Source organism: Haliotis rufescens, unplaced genomic scaffold, assembly GCF_023055435.1.
Source record: "Haliotis rufescens isolate VD_foot unplaced genomic scaffold, xgHalRufe1.0.p SCAF_3, whole genome shotgun sequence".
Lineage (NCBI taxonomy): Eukaryota > Metazoa > Mollusca > Gastropoda > Lepetellida > Haliotidae > Haliotis > Haliotis rufescens.
This window is the reverse complement of record NW_025964001.1, coordinates 48,055,448-48,073,978: the sequence shown is the minus strand read 5'-3', so window position 1 is coordinate 48,073,978 and position 18,531 is coordinate 48,055,448. Positions and strand designations below refer to the sequence as shown.

The 18,531-nt window shown below is 40.9% G+C and overlaps 1 protein-coding gene across 3 annotated transcripts in view; it reads left to right on the top strand.

Annotated features, from left to right (window-relative positions):
• Positions 1 to 18,531, top strand: part of LOC124149737 (exonuclease 1-like) — a 191,806-nt gene that overhangs the window by 140,487 nt on the left and 32,788 nt on the right. For all 3 annotated transcript variants that reach the window (XM_046521492.2, XM_046521493.2, XM_048403037.1), the window contains 3 exons: positions 5,985 to 6,200; positions 10,620 to 10,807; positions 15,598 to 15,694. In XM_046521492.2, the coding sequence (XP_046377448.1) occupies positions 5,985 to 6,200; positions 10,620 to 10,807; positions 15,598 to 15,694 (501 nt within the window). The remainder of the gene's footprint in view (positions 1 to 5,984; positions 6,201 to 10,619; positions 10,808 to 15,597; positions 15,695 to 18,531) is intronic.

Genomic DNA, 18,531 nt, shown 5'->3' with positions numbered 1-18,531 from the left:
TGGTTTGTGCAATGAAAACACGACAAAGGGTAAAGGAAACAATATAATTTAATACACATTGGGATATATATGCTATATACAAGGGGGCTGCTCGGTCGCACACGGAATGTCCTGCGGACGGGGGTTAGTTCTAAGGCCGTGCTGGCCTGCTAGGATAGGGCTACCCTGCGGGTAGAGAGGTGTTGAGGAAAAGGAGCAGATTATTATTATTAGATTGAATGATAGGGGTACCCTGCGGGTATGGAATGTGAACTGGTGGCTGCGCCGGACCAGGTAGGTAAGGAATATTTGGGGGCCCCAAGCCATGTAATGCTGCTGCCTGAGGCATGCAATGGCTTGAGACACCCCTGCGGGTAGGGAGATAGGGCTTCCCTGTGGGTAGTGGGATAGGGCTACCCTGGGGGTAGTGGGATAGGGCTACCCTGTGGGTAGTGGGATAGGGGTACCCCGCGGGTATGGATGTGAACTGGTGGCTGTGCCGGACCAGGTAGGTAAGTGTCCTGCGGACGGGGGTTAGTTGTAGGGCTACCCTGCGGGTAGAGGGACAGGGGTACCCTGTGGGTATGGATGTGAACTGGTGGCTGTGCCGGACCAGGTAGGTTAGTGTCCTGCGGACGAGGGTTAGTTGTAGGGCTACCCTGCGGGTAGAGGGACAGGGGTACCCTGTGGGTAGAGGGACAGGGGTACCCTGTGGGTATGGATGTGAACTGGTGGCTGTGCCGGACCAGGTAGGTTAGTGTCCTGCGGACGAGGGTTAGTTGTAGGGCTACCCTGCGGGTAGTGGGATAGGGCTACCCTGCGGGTAGAGGGACAGGGGTACCCTGTGGGTATGGATGTGAACTGGTGGCTGTGCCGGACCAGGTAGGTTAGTGTCCTGCGAACGGGGATTAGTTCTAGAAATAATGTGCTTAAACCAAGCAGCCCCAAGGTGTTGAAGGGGTGGATGGAGGGTACCAAATTGACTTGACAGAACAATGGTTAAACGGCAAGATGGAGGCTGAAAGGAATTTACATAAATACACATGTGACGTCATTCCTTAACACTGCACATGACCGGTAGTGAAAGATATCATGGGAGTATATAAGAAATTAATCTACATGGATGTTGGTTTACCATAACACGGCTATGGGAGAATAATACTAAAGCAAGGTCAATTGGCCTGACAAGAATGATAAAAAACATTATAACAATTTAAGAGATACACTGAGAGCGAGACCACCGGAAGTGGTAGTTTAAACAAACTGCCATAGCACATGGCAAAGGATAAATCTACCAGTGGTGAGTGGTAAAGTAAAGGCGTTAGGGTTGAGATACTATGAGATGAACTGCATATAATGACATGGATGGTATTATCATTGCACAAACAAAAATATTAAATTGACATCTTTCGCTGCCTCGATTTCTCGGCTCGGACCCGATGTCTTTAATGCCAAAATATAGGCATAAAAAATCTTTGTCACAGCTCATAACTTAGCACTATGCATCCATAAAGTTCCATATTTTTAATATTGATAACGATTTCATGCTTAAAACGTTCAGAATAACATGATTTAACCCAAACCTTTCATCAAAATCTTAAAATTATACACGAGGATGGCACCGTTGCTTTAATTTGATTAGCTGCCTTAGGTTACGTGCTTAAATTTGACCAATCACGAACCTTGTAGCAGATTATGTTGGTGAAACAAGATAAGTTGTTTTTTAAAATGTAAACTGACATGGCAGCCTTCGACATATGTGTTATTCATATGAAGCTTTGAAAACGGAGGTATTTCCTCATGTTAGTGAGTGGACAGCCACTATCATCAGGAAATGGGTGATGACAGATATTATTTGTAATTCTTTTTAAAATAATGTTCCTACTACGTAAACAAATGAAAATAAAAAAGTAATCGGTAAGTGGATTTTATTAAATCTATTATTTGCCGAAAATCGTTAAATTTTTGCTTCAGTGGTCTTAATACGGACGTTATAAATGTTTTAGCTTACATTATTTTTATCTTTAACAAACTTAATTAAGTTTTTAATGAATTATTTAAATAATGTAATACACATAACTTTCATATTTATAAACAGTGTTCCCGTTTACTGGTAATTACCGGTTTTGTACCGGTATAAATTATGCTAGGACTGGTAATTCATATGCCTGCCAGTCCCAGTGGACCGGCAAAAAGTACCTTATAAATCTTTGTTGTTGAACAAAAGATCGGTGATATTGAATAAAGTATATTTTTCGAATGAAGCCAGCATAGTTTGTTATCAGCAGGGTTTCCCCTGTTGTCTATTTTTAGCGCAAGGAAATAACATTACTCTTTGCTTGGAGGTTAAATATCTATTTCCAGCGACTTAGTCTCGAACCAAAGTGAAATGTCATTTCAAACCACGTGACCCAAGATTATGTAACATGGCGTCATCAAAGCAGACGAAGCTTTAATTTTTTTCGATGGCAAACCCGAGAATACCCGCAAACCTACAAATGATGAATTAGAAAAGTCATCCAGTACTGATTGTGACGGCGGGATTAAAAAGCCCAAAACTGCTACAAAAGGTAAAACGACTAAAATCAGGAAATTTCACGATGACTGGTTGAATGAATTTAAATGGTTACGCCACGAGTCCTAAACAGGGACAATGCTCCAGTACACAACTCTCATGTTGCCCAGACAGAAGCGCGGTCCTGTGGCTATGAAATCCTTCCATATCCTCCTTACTCTCCTGACCTTGCACCATCTGAATTCCACACCTTTCCAACTATCATGGAACTGTTCTGGGTGAACAATACCTTCCAAATGACGTGCTGGTTTTCTTGGGGAATTAGTCAGCAAAGAGCCAGAGTCATAGGAGACTAATCACAATTTTATTTACAAGAACAATTAACAATTTACAATATACTTAGATAATAACTGAGGGTGCCACAGAGAGTCGGTACACACTCTGGGCTGTGGGAGAGAGGTCTGCTTGGTAAGAGAGTCAAACCCCTTCTCTGCTTAAAACCTTACTTACTTACTTACTTACTTTGGAGATTTAACGTGCGCTTTCCGACTGATGCGTATTTCGCACACGGGCCCGGCCAGGCCATTTAATGTGTTTCCGAAAGGGGCGAAAGTGGTGTGTGCAACCCAAGAGGGGGCTTTAGGGGTTGCTTATATAGAATTTGGGAATTTTGAGATTTGGAATAGATGCCAATGGGGTAGGGGAGGAGAACTAAGGGAGCTGGGTATGGTGGATGTTTGTGTGTTTATGTAATTTTGATTTGGTGGATTATAGTGTTTTTAGATGCGTTTTATTAGTTTCGTTTTGATTAAGAATACGCCTAAGGCCTTGAAGTTTTCTAGTTTATTTTGTGGGTTTAGTATTGCTTCTAGAGTGAGAGCCTTGTTTAGATTGAGGGTGGTTTGTAATGCGGTTTGATGTGTTAGGTAGTGTGTGCAGTAGATGAGTGCGTGTTCTGGGGTTTCTAGTTGTTTGCAGTGTGGGCAGTTACCTGTAGTATGTTTTTTTATTTTTTTCTAGGTGGTTATTTAGGTTGGTGTGTCCTGTTTGGAGTTTAGTGATTACTCTGTCGATTTTTTTTTTATGGATGGTGAATTTTTGGTTTGGTTAGTGGTTTGCTGAGTACCTTTTTGATTTGGCTATTTGAGTTAAGATAAAGGTTATGCCATTTTTTGGTGATTTTTTGCTTATTTACACTTTTAATTTCTGATTTTGAGATGGGTAAGTTTAAGCTTATTTCTGGGATTTTGAGGGATAGTTTAGCTGCCTTATCGGCGTTTTCATTACCGTATATTCCTACGTGGGCGGGTATCCACAAGAAGGTTATTTGTTTGCCTGCGTTAGTTAGGTCGTTGGAGCTTTTAAGTATTAGATTTATTAATTTAGGTCGGTTTTTGGTATTTTTGTTTTGGAGGGCTTGCAGTCCACTTAGGGAGTCGGTAAGTATTAGGATTTTATTGTGGTTTTTGGATTCTTGACTATGGAGGGCTGAGGCCATGCCCATTAGTTCTGCCATGAATATTGATTGGTTGTTTGGGAGTCGGAAGGATTGTGTAGTTTTAGTTGGTTGTGTGGTATGGACTCCGAAACCTGTGTGTTTGGAGGTCGGATCTGAAGATCCGTCCGTGTAAATGTGACACCAATTTGGCTAATTTTCGTGTATGTATGCTAGTGTGGTGGTTTTAGCTATGTTTGGGTCGGTTTGTTTATTTATTTGGCTAGCTAGTGTTGTGTCTATCTGCTTAAAACCTGCCTACAGTATGTATTTAACAAAAATTTGAACAATAAAAGGGATGTGATTGGTTGATACACGATTGGTTGTGTCCTAAGCTAAATGGATGGCTAGACAGAGGGGAATACTAAATCCTGTTTATCCTGTTGGACTGGCACTAATCTTGTTGACATATTTACTGGATGCTTTGAAAGAGATTAGGGTGTCACTATAGATGAGCTTGTGTGGGGGCTAATCCTTAATGCACTATAGACGAGCTTGTATGGGGGCTAATCCTTAATGAGTCTTAATTGAAGTAATGTTATTCTAATATACCCCGGTAGGTGATGACAGATATACTTAAATAAATATCCTTTGTCTGGGAGATGGGATCTTGATACCTTAGGCTAGCATTTATCTAAAAGCTTCAAATCAATTAAACTATGTAGACGTAACTCTTGTCTTATTGAATAGCATGTCTAGAAGACGAGCTCCCATTACCTTAGGCTAGCAACCATCTAAAAAAGCTTTAACTGAAACTACTGATATTTTATATATGCATTTTACCTAATGATAATTATTACTTGCTAAACTATAATTATATGAAATGATGTATAAATATTACACCATGATAACTCATAAAAGCACTTGATGTAGGTCTAATTATTATAGGATAACTTAGTATAAATGTTATCCCATGATACCAACCATGAAGTCATTTTTGAAGGGAAAACGTTTCACAGATGATGAAACACTGATTTCTGAAGTCAAGTCCTGGTTTGAGATACAAAATAAGGGCTTTTACAAGCGAGGTCTCCATAGTTGCATAAAACGATGGGAGAAGTGTGTCACCCTTGGTGGTTCCTATGTGGAGAAAGACTAATACCTGTGCCAAGTTTCATTCCACTAGGTCCATCGGAAGTGGGTCAGGGGAAATCTTTAATGAACACCCCTCGTAAATGGCGGCAAAGCAGAGACAATATTTCTGGGAAACTATACCGTCCATGGGGGAACAGCAGAAATAATAACTGCAAAGATCAGAGAGGTGATGGAGGAACGGGGTATGCCAATGAACAAAATAATTGGTTTGGGATCAGACGGGGCGAGCATCATGAACGGCATCAGGAGTGGTGTTGGTGTGAGACTTAAAACAAGTGATTGTCCGTGCTTAGTGCACGTACACTGCATTGCACATCGTGTTGCCCTGGCGTCACAGGATGCAGCTAAACTATCAAAGTGCATATCGGATTACCGTAAACAATCAATGACGTGTATAAACTGTACCAGTATTCCACGACACGGTATGACAGATTAAAAGAACTTTCTAAAGTTTTGGACGACACAGAATTCTCCAGTGTCAAACAGCCCTGTACCGTAAGGTGGTTGTCCCTGATTCGAGCTGTTGCTTCTACAAGATTAAATTGGTCAGCTTTAGTCATTGAAATTGAGGAAGAAGCAGCCCAGCGTAACAACACAGTGGCGGTGAATCTCGCAAAAAAAGAAAGAAAATGTTTTCATTTGTTGCGACAACATTCGGCCTTTGATTTGCTGCCACTAACAAACATCAGAAATAAATTTACAATATATTCTGCCACAAAACACATACTGCAGTCATTGTTGCAATATTAAAGTTACATATGCATGAATACTTTCATTGTCAGAAAATATTTGAAAATCACTGCATTCAGAAAATGACATGGGTTTCTGGCATGTAGGTCTAATGTGAGATCAATGGTATTGACTGGTGACAGACAGTGATTATTGGCTATTTATTTTCAGGTAATCTTCAAAATGGATGTCTTTGGGAATGGAATTTTGGTGGAGCATTCTCGACTAAATGAAGTACTTCAGATCAGAAGTGATTTCTACACTTTTGATAAATTCCGGTACATGTGTATTTTGTCTGGTTGTGATTACCTTGCTTCATTACCTGGAATTGGATTGGCAAAAGCAAACAAGGTGTTTAAAATGGCCCGACAACCAGATCTTAAAGTGGTAAGTATTTTAATAAGAACTAAATGCACTAAAGTTGACAATGTGTCAACAACAGATGGGGATTCTTGAAATGCTTTGTTTAGTGTTTTGGTTATTGTCTCGAGGGTGGTGTGTGGTGTGGGTGTGGGGTGATAACTGAATAACTCAGAAACCATTTAATATTTTATTATAAAACTTTGCATGTGTATGAAACACATGCTGAACTGGTGCCTTTTGATGTGTTTTCTTGTTTTACTTAGTGCACAGTGTCTGCAATGGGGACAGATTTTCTTTGAAAACCATCTTGTTACATGACTGAAACTTTGCATGCTTATATAAGAGATACTTGTCAAGACTGAGTTAAAAAACTGAAAGAGTAATTTTTTCTTCTTTTGGAATTTACTTCCCTTTTTCCATGTATAGTCACTGCTATACGCCACCCGTGAAGATCCGGGTTAGAATAGGTGTCTTCAGCAACCAATGCTTGCCACATAGAGGCAACTGACAGGATCTGATAATTAGACTGGCTGACTTGGTTGATGCTCATGATGTTAATAACCATATTTTCTGGTCCAGCCTCAATTATTTACGATTGAATTACATGTTATGCTTCGGTTTTTGTAAAAATATTAATATAATTACCATTATCATTGTACTGAATAGATTTGGTCTTCAGACATAAATTGAACAAAGCTATACCATTGTAGTATTATTTCTTCCATGGACAACAATTTGATTAGATTCTAGAATGTGATTGCACATCAGGATCCGTTTACAATATGATTATAATACAGTCCCAGAAAGTGTCTGCTTGGGCACATTCGGGGACGTCCGTCATTGCTGGAGGAACACCTTATTTTAAGCTGCTCTGGCACTTCCGAAGAGGCCACATCATTGCTGGGAGGGATACTTCAATATTTCTTGAAACCCTACTCCACACATTCTGTCATGCGAGGTGTGAAGGGTTTGTATAGCAACACAACAAACTATTCCGGATGTGCAGTTGCCAACTACAAGTGACTAGACACGGTTACTTGAACAAGTGAGTTGTGTATTGTGGCTGTACCAACTTCCCTGACACCCAGAAGTAAACCCGGGTGTCATTCTCATCATTTACTAGAAGTGGTACTGAGCTTGGCTGTTGTCCCACGGATCCTTGCCACCAAGTTGGCAACCTCACCTATATCATTGAGTGTTATTTCTGGGGGACAGGTAGGGTGTATCCATCTCTAAGGAGATGGCTTTCTCTTGTTGAGATGTGAATCTTGCCACCATACCAGAGAATCCAAAAAAGGTCCTGGGGAATTTGACCAACCAGGCCTCTGGGACCTTGAAATCTCCCCCGAAAGCAACAGACATGAATGCTCATGTCTGACACTCTAGCTCCTGACACTGCCTGTCCTGGCAAAAGACCTCTCTTAATATTTTGAGTCCACAGCTGATTGATAGTTTTGAAAATTCTGCAACATGGACTCTCAAGGATGTTAAGGTTTGTATTTCTCCTATTTATTCGGCTGAAAGCTGACTACAGTTAAATTAAAATAGGAAAGGGGGAATATTGAGACTATTTCTTGTGTGCAAAGTAGTGGCAATAGTAAAGCCTTGGTCTGCCCCCACACTATCACCAGGCTGTACAAGATCAAGAAAAATACCAAACACTTCACAGCATTGTCATCTCAGCATCAGATATACCAGCTGTAGACAAACATGATACAAAGTTCACAGCATCGTGAGGGGCTATACCAATCAGGCTTTAGAGTGGGCGGCTAGTTTTGTAAAGTGTATAAAACTTTTGAGTTGAGGACAAAGGCCGATGGGATTTGAATTTTTATTTCAGTGCAATCAACAGAATAGTCCTGGGTCTTCCAGCCAAGGAAACATTGTCAGAACAAACATAATACATGCTACACATTTTTGTGGCACTGGGTTGATCAAAATAAAAACATCACTTGAAAGTATCACAGTCAGTAATGAAATATGATAGTGCATGAAATGGGTCAGTTCTAGTTCTTGATACTCCAAAATTCTCAAGAGCCAGATGGTTATTGAGTAGATGGTTCTCCCATTGTTCAACATGGACCTGCATCTCCTTTATTTCAAATTGTGCCTCACACCCCACATTCTGTGTGGAATGATCATTCCCTTCAACCTCATGTCCATCACACCTCCTCCTGGAACCAGGTTCTCCTCACACTACAAACAAAATAATACTGATTTAATATAAATGTTTCATAAATAAAGTAAAAAGAATTAATTATAATGCCATCTTGATTTATGACATTTATTAATACACATATTATTATAGTGGACAGTTGTAAATTCTTACACTATATTGTTCTGGCCTATAGGATCAAGGGGGGCTTCCTTGGTGTTGTGGCCACAGTCCATGCAAATATGGATGGGATTGTCCCTGATTTCAGTATTCTTTGCACAGGGGCATACTTGTTTACAACACACAAATCAAGGACTGGAATTTAAACCATTCATATTAGCTTTATATGTGTAGTCCATTTCCAATCTAGAAATATGTATATTCTGACCAGAATAAATGTAATTGTTTGAAAGTCGATATGTTATCATCATGTGACCTACATTAGTATAAATATTAGTTCCCGGGTGCCGTTTTACAAAACAACCTTAGACTGTCCATATGTTAAGGTATGGAAGTTACGATCACCGACACGCTAATATCGCTTTGTACAACGACACCCAGGATATATATATAGATCTATATATATGAATTATATATGATAATATGTAGTATTAATGTGACGAGAAAAGAAATCAATATTGTATTCAGAAAAAGGCACGAGTACTTCGTACTGAAACGTCATGGTAGCTGCGATAAAATCAATAGTTGATAAGCGATATTCGCTCATCAGTTTTGCAAAAACATGAATGAAAATTTTTACTTACGGTAAAGGACTTCCCTATAACTTGTCGGATGGCTTCCAGTCATCGTTTCCGCAAAGATAAATCGACCGGAACAACGATGAAAACTCATAGATTTATGTCACCTCGCATCGGAAACGCATTCGAGGAAACGGCGATGCTCCGATGCCATTTTGAAAGCTTGCGGGGATAGCCTCGTTTTGGAGTTTGACCCCAGGGTCACGCATAAATATTAAGAGACGGCTATGGACTGCCAACGGAAGGCCTGATGGCTGGAGTTTGAGAAGGCATTGGAATACCTCCCTCTGTCGCACCCAGGAGGCTGGAGAGGTGGACTTGTCTATACCGACCTCTCCTAGGGCGACGACTTGAGGCTGTTTCAGGAGGTGGCTGATCTTTTCCTGGATTCCCTGGTTAAATTGGTCTGCTTTCTCAGGATGCAGGCCAATAGCATGGTGATTCCTTTTATCCTGGCCTCTGACCTTTGCATATGTGGCCTGGTCACAATGAAACAGACACCACACTAACCAGCCCTCTCTTGGGCTGGTCACACTTGCCAGTGACTGTGGCCTTGGTACCAAACCCGGACTAAACAGAGCCTTAAATCTGGTTCACTGCTCCTCTGTCAGCAGGTTGAGGAGGTTCCCAACCACCTTCCAATGAAGGAGAACAGCCACAGAGTTCACCGGACACATGGAACCCCAAGGGCCAGCTTGTGTGAGTACTCTCTCATCCAGCTTGGGGAAATGGGATATTTTTCTAACAAATCGGAGCCATTGGGGTAATCTACAAGGTCCTCAGGAGTAGATCTTTGATGGAAGATCTGTTTGGCCGGCCAGATCAGTGCTGTCTGGGCTTTAACCAGATGCTTCACCTCAGTCTTTCATCATCAAAACACTGGCGCAAATGGCTCATCAGGTGTTGTCTGAGATGATGGTTTGGCCGTGGTTGTGTTGTGTAAACACTGGCTTGCTGGGTTAGCCAGGGTTAGTCAGGGCTCATGAGGTCTTGATCATCAACCCCAAGGCGACATGTTTTTAATTACTTGGTTTACAGATGCGCTGCTCTTTCAAAGTCCAAATGTTGAAAAAAAATAAAAATAAAAATTACTCCTTTTTTTTTATTCCTGGCGATCTTTACTTTAAAAAATGCATAAAAAGTTCAAGCAAGATTTCATTTGCTCCGCGAGTGTAAGGCAAAGGGAAGTCACTCTCATATTTTAAGCCACGAGTAACCAGACACCACAGGCAGGTAGACAGGCCAAGTCACCTCAAAATAGTATATACCGGTAAGTTTATTAACCTTCGGCATGATATGCAGTATTCCTAACAACTGTTTAGGATGGATGACAGTGAAGAGGATGTCTGTTGAAAATCTGAGGAGTTTTTATAGTGTGATGTTGACCAAATTACAAGAATATTGACTATGATGTAATTGAGTATATTGAGTATTCTTAGAATAATACACAATGATAACTATTGTTTCATTCCTTGATAAATTTCTATTACTGCATTTGCAATATAACAAATCTATGTTCCTGGTTTACAGTTGCTTTCCAAACTGCCGTCCTATCTGAAGATGAAGCTGGTTGTGACGCAGGAATACATTGACAGATTTGTACAGGCAGACAACACCTTCCTCTATCAGTTGGTATTTGATCCAGTGAAAAGAACCCTTATACCGCTAAACCCATACCCGCCAGAAGTATTTCCGTTACAGATGGACTATGCTGGACCGTATCCTTTGCAGACAATGTTTAATGTTTGACACTGATAAAGCTGTACAAATAATTGCGAGAACACAGTTGGCCATTATGTTCAGGTCACCCGGAAAAAGGATATTGTGGAAAAATAGTTTAAGCCCAGCTGAATTAAAGGTCATGTAAGATTAATCGTGGCCCGCCTTGGCATTCTTTGATGTTAAGAAATGAATAATCTCTTGTTAAATCTCTTCAAAGGAATTGTGTTCACTCTGTAGTTACTCATGAGTGGCCTTCTTCACTTGGCCACACACACACACACACACACACACACACACACGAGAAAGCAGGTCCTAGAGCTATGGGAATGTTTGCCACACTTACCGCATTTGTGAGTGTACTTACAGTTGACCCTGCTACAGCCAAATTTATTGAAATCCCAGCATACCTGACTGGCGATGTCCCCCTGTACGTGTGTCATTGCGCCCCGTCCGCCTGATTCTGATTGTAGTACCGGCTGTGTTACCATGTACTTCAGCCACAACTCCCCGTCGATGTTGTCCCAGCGTCGTGAGGGATCCCTTGGCATTCTGTGTCGGAATTGTTGGTCGTAGGTTGACCAGGCACCCCCCCCCCCCCCCCCCCTACCGAATCGAAGTGCCGCCGTTCTTATGGTTTCCATGTAGGACAGCAACCCCCTGGGTTGTGCGGACCTCGGAGTGCCTACTAACATATATACACATGAAAATGTGGAAAGCTGAAGTCCAGCTTGCCAGGGACAGGCGCTTTGGTTGCTGCTTTATTGGTTTAAAATTACCTTACCTGAGGAGTCATACGCCATGGTAACTTCGTGACTTCCCTCGGTGTTTGGTAGGATTGTGCCGAGGTCGACATACTTGCCACGCCAGATTTTTTCCCTCACCTGTTGTTTGACGTGCGCGTCTATTCCGTCCGCACGGAAGGAAAGGGAATCCCCGTATCCTGCGATGTGATTGGCTGGCCAAGCCGCGTCACCGTCGGCCTCGTTGTGAGCATCGGGGATTCTCCCTATGTTGGGCGAAATGGCGGGAGAACTAAAACCAAGCCTTACCTGTTGGTTTGCGCTAATCGGGCCGGGGGCTGAATGTTCCAGCAACTGGCGTATTTTTTCCAGTTGCTCGTTTACCTGGGTAGCCGAGTTGGCAGCCTGCGCGGCATTTACAAGCTGCGCCGATTGTACGTTAGTTCTGTTGCCACCTTCGATATTTCCGTAATTGGCAGACTCACCATCAACTGTTGCCTCCTGTACAATGTGTACTCCCGGGGTTTGTCTTCTGGTTGTCCTGGCCTGCTTGGCTCCCCTCACAAGCTTGTGGTTGACGGCTGCTCTTCTCTTGGGAGGCATCACAAAAGGTCGAGGTGGTGAGTTGGTATTCCACAAGCGTAAAATTGTCCCGAGGGTGAAGTTCGGGAGTAGAACGGAATAAATGTGATACGGCGAGTGCTGAAATAGATGGTATTCAAAGCATAATCGGCGAAACGGTCGCGATTGTGTAAATGCGATACGGCGAGTGTTGGAATAGATGGTATTCAAACGGTCACGACTGGGTACAAATGAAACGTACAAAGCGAAAGCGATTAGATACAGTGACACACGTGTGTACTTGGGGAAGGGCTGTTCGCGAATGACGGACTAACAAAGGGCGGGATGATGCTTGCGCGGGATTATTCCCCAGGCACGGTGCCGAGTGGTGACCCGGGGTGATTGAGTTACGAGGGGTGATTAGGTTACAGACGTAATTAGCCCATGGTTTGGATACGAGCGATAAAGTCATTTAGTAGTTAGTACTAAATGTAAATATGAAAATCTTGCATCTTGACATTAAACCTATTGTTTGATGTTCTGTGGAGGATCCAAAAGTACATAGCTGAAAGCAAGCTGAACCTTTGCCATCATACACACTGTGTATGTAAGGTTATTGGTGGGACGATTGGTGGGCTTTGAGATCTGGCCATCTCAATGTTCAGTATAAATCATGAGTTGGGGATATTTGGCAAGACGGAACCTTTCCCATCTCCTTTACTTTGTATATACAACTATAGGGGAAGATCGGACATAATAAGCTGAACCTCTTACCCTTCTGATATACAATATATCTGAACAGTAGAACAGCAAAGATAGGCCCACCTCAATTTGGGGGGATAAGGTTAAGCCAAGACTATTTTGTCCCTGGGAATGAACTGGCCAGGGGAAGGTTTTGCCAGGTAAGCAGTTTAATCAAGTTCTTTACTGATGAATTAATATTAATTTTTAACTTATCCTACATTACTCCTTAATGCAAACACTGCCTTCCTTATGACAACAAAGACACCGCTCAGTGATGGTCTTGGGTAAAAAAAAAAATGTTTTCGTTTTCAAATCCTGCTTTTTGCATGGATCATTGCCACTGTTATGTGACCTTGATGACAAGTCACTTTCCTCACATCACTGCCTGTCGCATAACAGCAAGGACGTCTCTCAGCGGAGCTTTTCAAATTGGATTTCTTTAGACCACTAGCTTCGGTTATTACTCTAAATTATATCTGCGATGGGTGATGTATTCTTTTCATATTACTCTCACTATTTTGTGCGTTTATATGTGGGTGATATTGGTGTGTTTTTCTCCTCCTCATAGCTTGTTGCTTCCCGCCATTTTAAATTTGGTACAATTGTTTACCTGCTAAGGTAGTCAAATTGTTTGCAATTAGTAGCTGGGTATTTGTAACATGCTTATGTGTATTTAAATACTGGTAGACTTTGGCGTTACATAGAGTTTGCATGTATCATTTCATTGTACACACTTTCAACTCGTAAAACATTTGCAGATAGATATTTGTTAAATTCTTTTGCAACTCTTCAACTCTGTATCAATCAATGACTCCGTATTTGCATAACATATGCTTACGCGGTGTACTAATTATCCCCCAATTGCGTGGATCGATGCTCATGATATTAATCCCTGGATTGTCTGGCCCAGACTCGATTATTTACAGACCGCCGTCATATAGCTGGAATATTGCTGAGTGCGGCGTTAAACAACCAACCAACTAATTATGCTCCTTATATAAGATCCTCATCCACACTGTTTGGCTTGCACACAGATTTGCTCTCCAGACTTTTAAGTGTTATATTTGTTCACCTCTCTCTCCATCGAGTTTTGCTCTATATAGACGGGTCACTCAAAAACATATTTTGTAGCAGTCCCGTCGTGTTGCGAGGAAGAAGGATACCATATGGTCACATACCACCTCAATTCCAGTGGACCCGATGTTGAGAGATATGGTTAGGGCACTGGACGAGGATTTCTCTCACAACTTTCTGGTGCCAAAGAAAGACTCGGACAAGATGTGATTGATTCTCCGTGTTCCACGAACATTATCTAATGCGTCCACCTTACTTCCGTCTCACAACATTGAGACTGCTCAGAGCCAGCATCAATGCGTTCAACTCCTTTATCAGTCTTGACTTGCAGGATGCATACCTGCATATACCTATCCCCCCTTTGAGCCCCTCTGCGCATCCTCATTTTATGACCTCACCAAGAAAACAATATTTCCCTTGTCATTAGCCTCTGCGGCATACATGCAATCGACATTACCCAGGTCTGTTTTGAGCATGGTATGATCGGAGCGGTACATCTCGGGTTGTGCTGGGATTTTATAGCAAAAATCAACTACCAGGCCAACCTGATCGATCCTTACACATCCCACCAATTTCTACGATTGTGGGAGTTGAAGATGAGGGTGAACTCCTCTTGTGCCCGCCGTTTTCATCCGCTGCTCCAAACTTAGGAATGTTTGAGGAAACGGTTATTCATACCTGTATCCCTCATGGCCACGACCGAAGTTAGTCGCAACACCATATCTCTATGGTTACATGCAGTTATCCTTCAGGCTTTTGGGATCGCCAAACTCAAATCCCCGTGAGCGAATAATCCTCACGAGATAAGGGCGTTAGCCTCTACCATGGGGTTGCATAGTAACTATTAGAGCTATCATGGAAGGATGATTGGAGGTCTGACACGGTTTTCGGTAGTCATTATCTTCGCGGTGTGGCTCTCGAGGACTACCCTCTGGTAGTAGCCCGCGTTGGTTTTATGAGACATGCCCAGTGGAAGAAATGAAGACAAGCTTTTTTATCAGGCTTTGGCTCAGTGACACAGGTAAAGATTTTAACTTTAGCTATCATCCTTTATTACCATGTGTGTGCAGGGTGTGCATTCTTATGTTCCATCTGTAAATAAGATTGGACTAACCCTACCCTTAAGGTGTTTTTTCTATGCTTTTTCCGCCTCACAGATTATTGACAAACATGTGTCGTTATTTGGGTGTGAATTATTGAGGTTTTGGACATCTGAAGGTATACCCGCCTCCAAACCATCCGATGCAGACGCATCAAAAAGATGCAGGATAAGTAAAAAAATTAGTAAAATCTAAATATTTTTTACATTTGTATACTGATCCTGCATTACTACGTTTATGGACCCACACGTAACAGAATTGCCTCCCGACTTCAGAAACCTCAAAAGATTGCTTTTTTTTTAAAGCTTGGCCGACAGGCTGTGATGTGATGAAGGTGACTTGTTCATATTCATATAGGGACTAAGGGTCTCTATTTGTGTTTATTTCATTAACAATGTGAACACAAGTTGGCTTCAATGGAGAGTTGTGCTGAGACACATACCACTTAGATGATCTAAATATTCTTCCTGAAATCCATTTTCACCACTTCATTCTGAACTTGAACTACCCTGATATTTCCAACCCACTCATTCAATCACTCATTCCAAGTTTACCTTAATACTGAAGGATTATGGATGATAAACAAGCTTTGCAGATTGCCCTTGGTAACATAGACACAACCAGTGGACAGAGAATTGGAGAATTTGTTCCTGCAAAATTCCAGGTAAGAAAAACACCCCACAGGAAAGGAAATGTCTTTTCCATGACCCAAACGTATTGAAACTTAGTGATATTTTGGATTTAGAAATGTGGATATGTTTTGTGAAGAGAACAACCAATCTGGGATTAAAAGTAATGAAATATGAGCTCTCAAATCACCAGACCCTTTTCCTTCTTTGACTGTCAGACATTCATGAACATTCAGTCATGTTTATAGATTAATATCTTTAAAACTTACATATAGCAGAATTGTCATTACACGTATCCGATAAATTGCAGCCTTCCAGTATCTTGGCTGAAACATGACTTGGGATGTCTAAGATAGCACAAGAGGGATATCATTACGAAACATATGAAGTTATGAACCGTCAAAAACAGTGAAAATTTCTTGTGTTTCTCTTATAAAAACATCAGTGCTGTGTCAAAGCACCAAATAGATTTACCTAGAAGGTATGTTTAAATATAGGTGGGATTCTTTTCTTAAGCATAACAACTCTATGTATTTGTATACCAGTACACATCAGTTTGGTGCCTTTTACTAGTCGGAATATTTATTACTATACCTCCAATCTGCGCGGTATATAGTTATACCAAGGATTTCTGTCTGTCCGTCCTTCCGAGGACAGTATTTTGTGCTACCTATACTTGAAAACGACTGCATGGTATGGAGATTCATCTCCCGCGGGGGATATATATAAGAACATACGTCCGTCCATCCACTTCTCAATGTGGACAAACTTTCATAAAAACTATTTTAAGTTAGAGAAATGAAATTCTACACACTGATGTTACTGGTCACGATCTCAAATGAGTTCGAAAATTGGTGTCGTACATTCAATTTTTTACAGAGTTGCAGCCCTTGCTCCATTCTTTTCTACTTAGTACATACTGTGTGAAATTGTGGACAAGTTTTCTCAGCAACTATTAAAACTACATGAATGAAAGTTTGCATGCTTATATGAGAGATACTTGTCAAGACTGAGTTTGAAAATTGGTCCCGTCAATTATTGTTTTCTAGAGTTATGGCCCTGGTTCCATGCTTTTCAACTTAATGCATACTGTCTTCAGAAACTACTGACGTTACATGAATGAGACTTTGCAAGTTTATCAAAGAGATACTTGTCAAGATTGAGAAAATTTATCCCATGAAGTATTGTTTTACAGAGTTATGGCCCTTGCTCTATACTTTTCAAACTAGTGCATTCTGTGTGAAATGGGGACAAGTTTTCTCAGAAACTACTGAAGTTACATAATTGAAAGTTTGCATGCTTTTCTAAGATATACTTATCAAGACTGTGTTTGAAAATTGGTTTTCTCAGAAACTACTGAAGTTAGCTTATCTAACAGATACTTGTCAAGACTGAGTTATTTTTTAGAAAGTTATTTTTTCAAAGAAGGGACCTTTTGTGTGTATTAATTTCACAGTTAATCAATTATTCTCATGACATAAAGCAGCCCAAGTGCCTATCTCTTTTTAAGGCTTTATTCGACTTTTTATAGTTTATATTAACTACTATATGAACAAACAAAATTCTAATGTGCCTCATGGCAAGGGATAGTGATAATGATGTTTGTTACACCACTAAAGTTTGCAGCAAGTAATGTTTTCACATGTGATAGAGTGATGTTGAAGATCAAGGTCACTCACTGGGAAGTTGATGTCCCATGAAGCGTGGGTACACGATATCTTAGCCATTAATAATTGGAATTTGATGAAATATTATATATGGGTCATTATCAAAATATGTATCCTTTTTATGTCAGTAATCTCTTTCTTACATAAAGTTTGACTTTCATCACTAATATTTCAGTGGGGAACCAAATTAAAATATTTCATCATACAAATTTGCCATGTCAGTGCTTTTTTTCCCCCGCCGAGCCAGAATGGCCGAAGGGGGATTATGTCGTGGCGCAGACCGTCCGTCCATCCGTCTGCCAGTCCGTCCGTCTGTCCATCGTCCGTCTGTCCGTCCCACAGAGGATACAAAGCTTGTGAAATCAACTCCTCCAACAGTTTCCAGAGAATATCCCTGAAACTCTACACACAAGATGTCGACATGTTGATGATACGCATATCGCAGTCCCGTTTCATTTCGACTAATTTTGACAGAGTTACTGCCCCTGTTTTACGGAGCTTCATTTGCCTAATTGTGAGAGAGGTACTAAGCTTGTGAAATCAACTCCTCCTCCAGCTTTTAGAGAATATCCCTGACACTCTACACACAAGATGTCAACATATTGATGATATACATATCGCAGTCCTTTTTCATTTCGACAAATTTTGACAGAGTTACTGCCCCTGTTTTACAGAGCTTCATGAAATCTACTCCTCCAGTTTCCAGAGAATATCACAATATCTAACTATAACTATAACTTTAGTTAGTTTCCTTGTATAAGGCTTTTGTGGGTGAGCTACATCCTTATGGCATTAGTATTCAGACTGGATTTCTCCCAACAAAACGTTCTGCACAATTTGCTTCAAATGCAGTGCCATCTACTGTTGTTATTTCATAAAATACAAAGAAAATATAAACTTGTTAAAAAAATTCATGCAAGGGATGTTGTGCTCTCAGAGCACTCTTGTTTTGCTTGTGGTGGAGTGGTATATAGTCTGAAATTGTTGAAATATCACTGTCAATAGACAACGAATGCATTTTTGAGTAATCATATTTCAGATTTTATGTCATATACATGAGTTTTTATGTTGTTATTTTACTAATGGGATCAGTTTCCTCTATGATTCTATCTTTAAATAATGAAAATAAGCAAAGCATGCCTGTCTAAAAGGTTCTTGTCCTTGGTGTTACCATTTGCTAAATTAGGTGTAAGAGTTGTCCATCT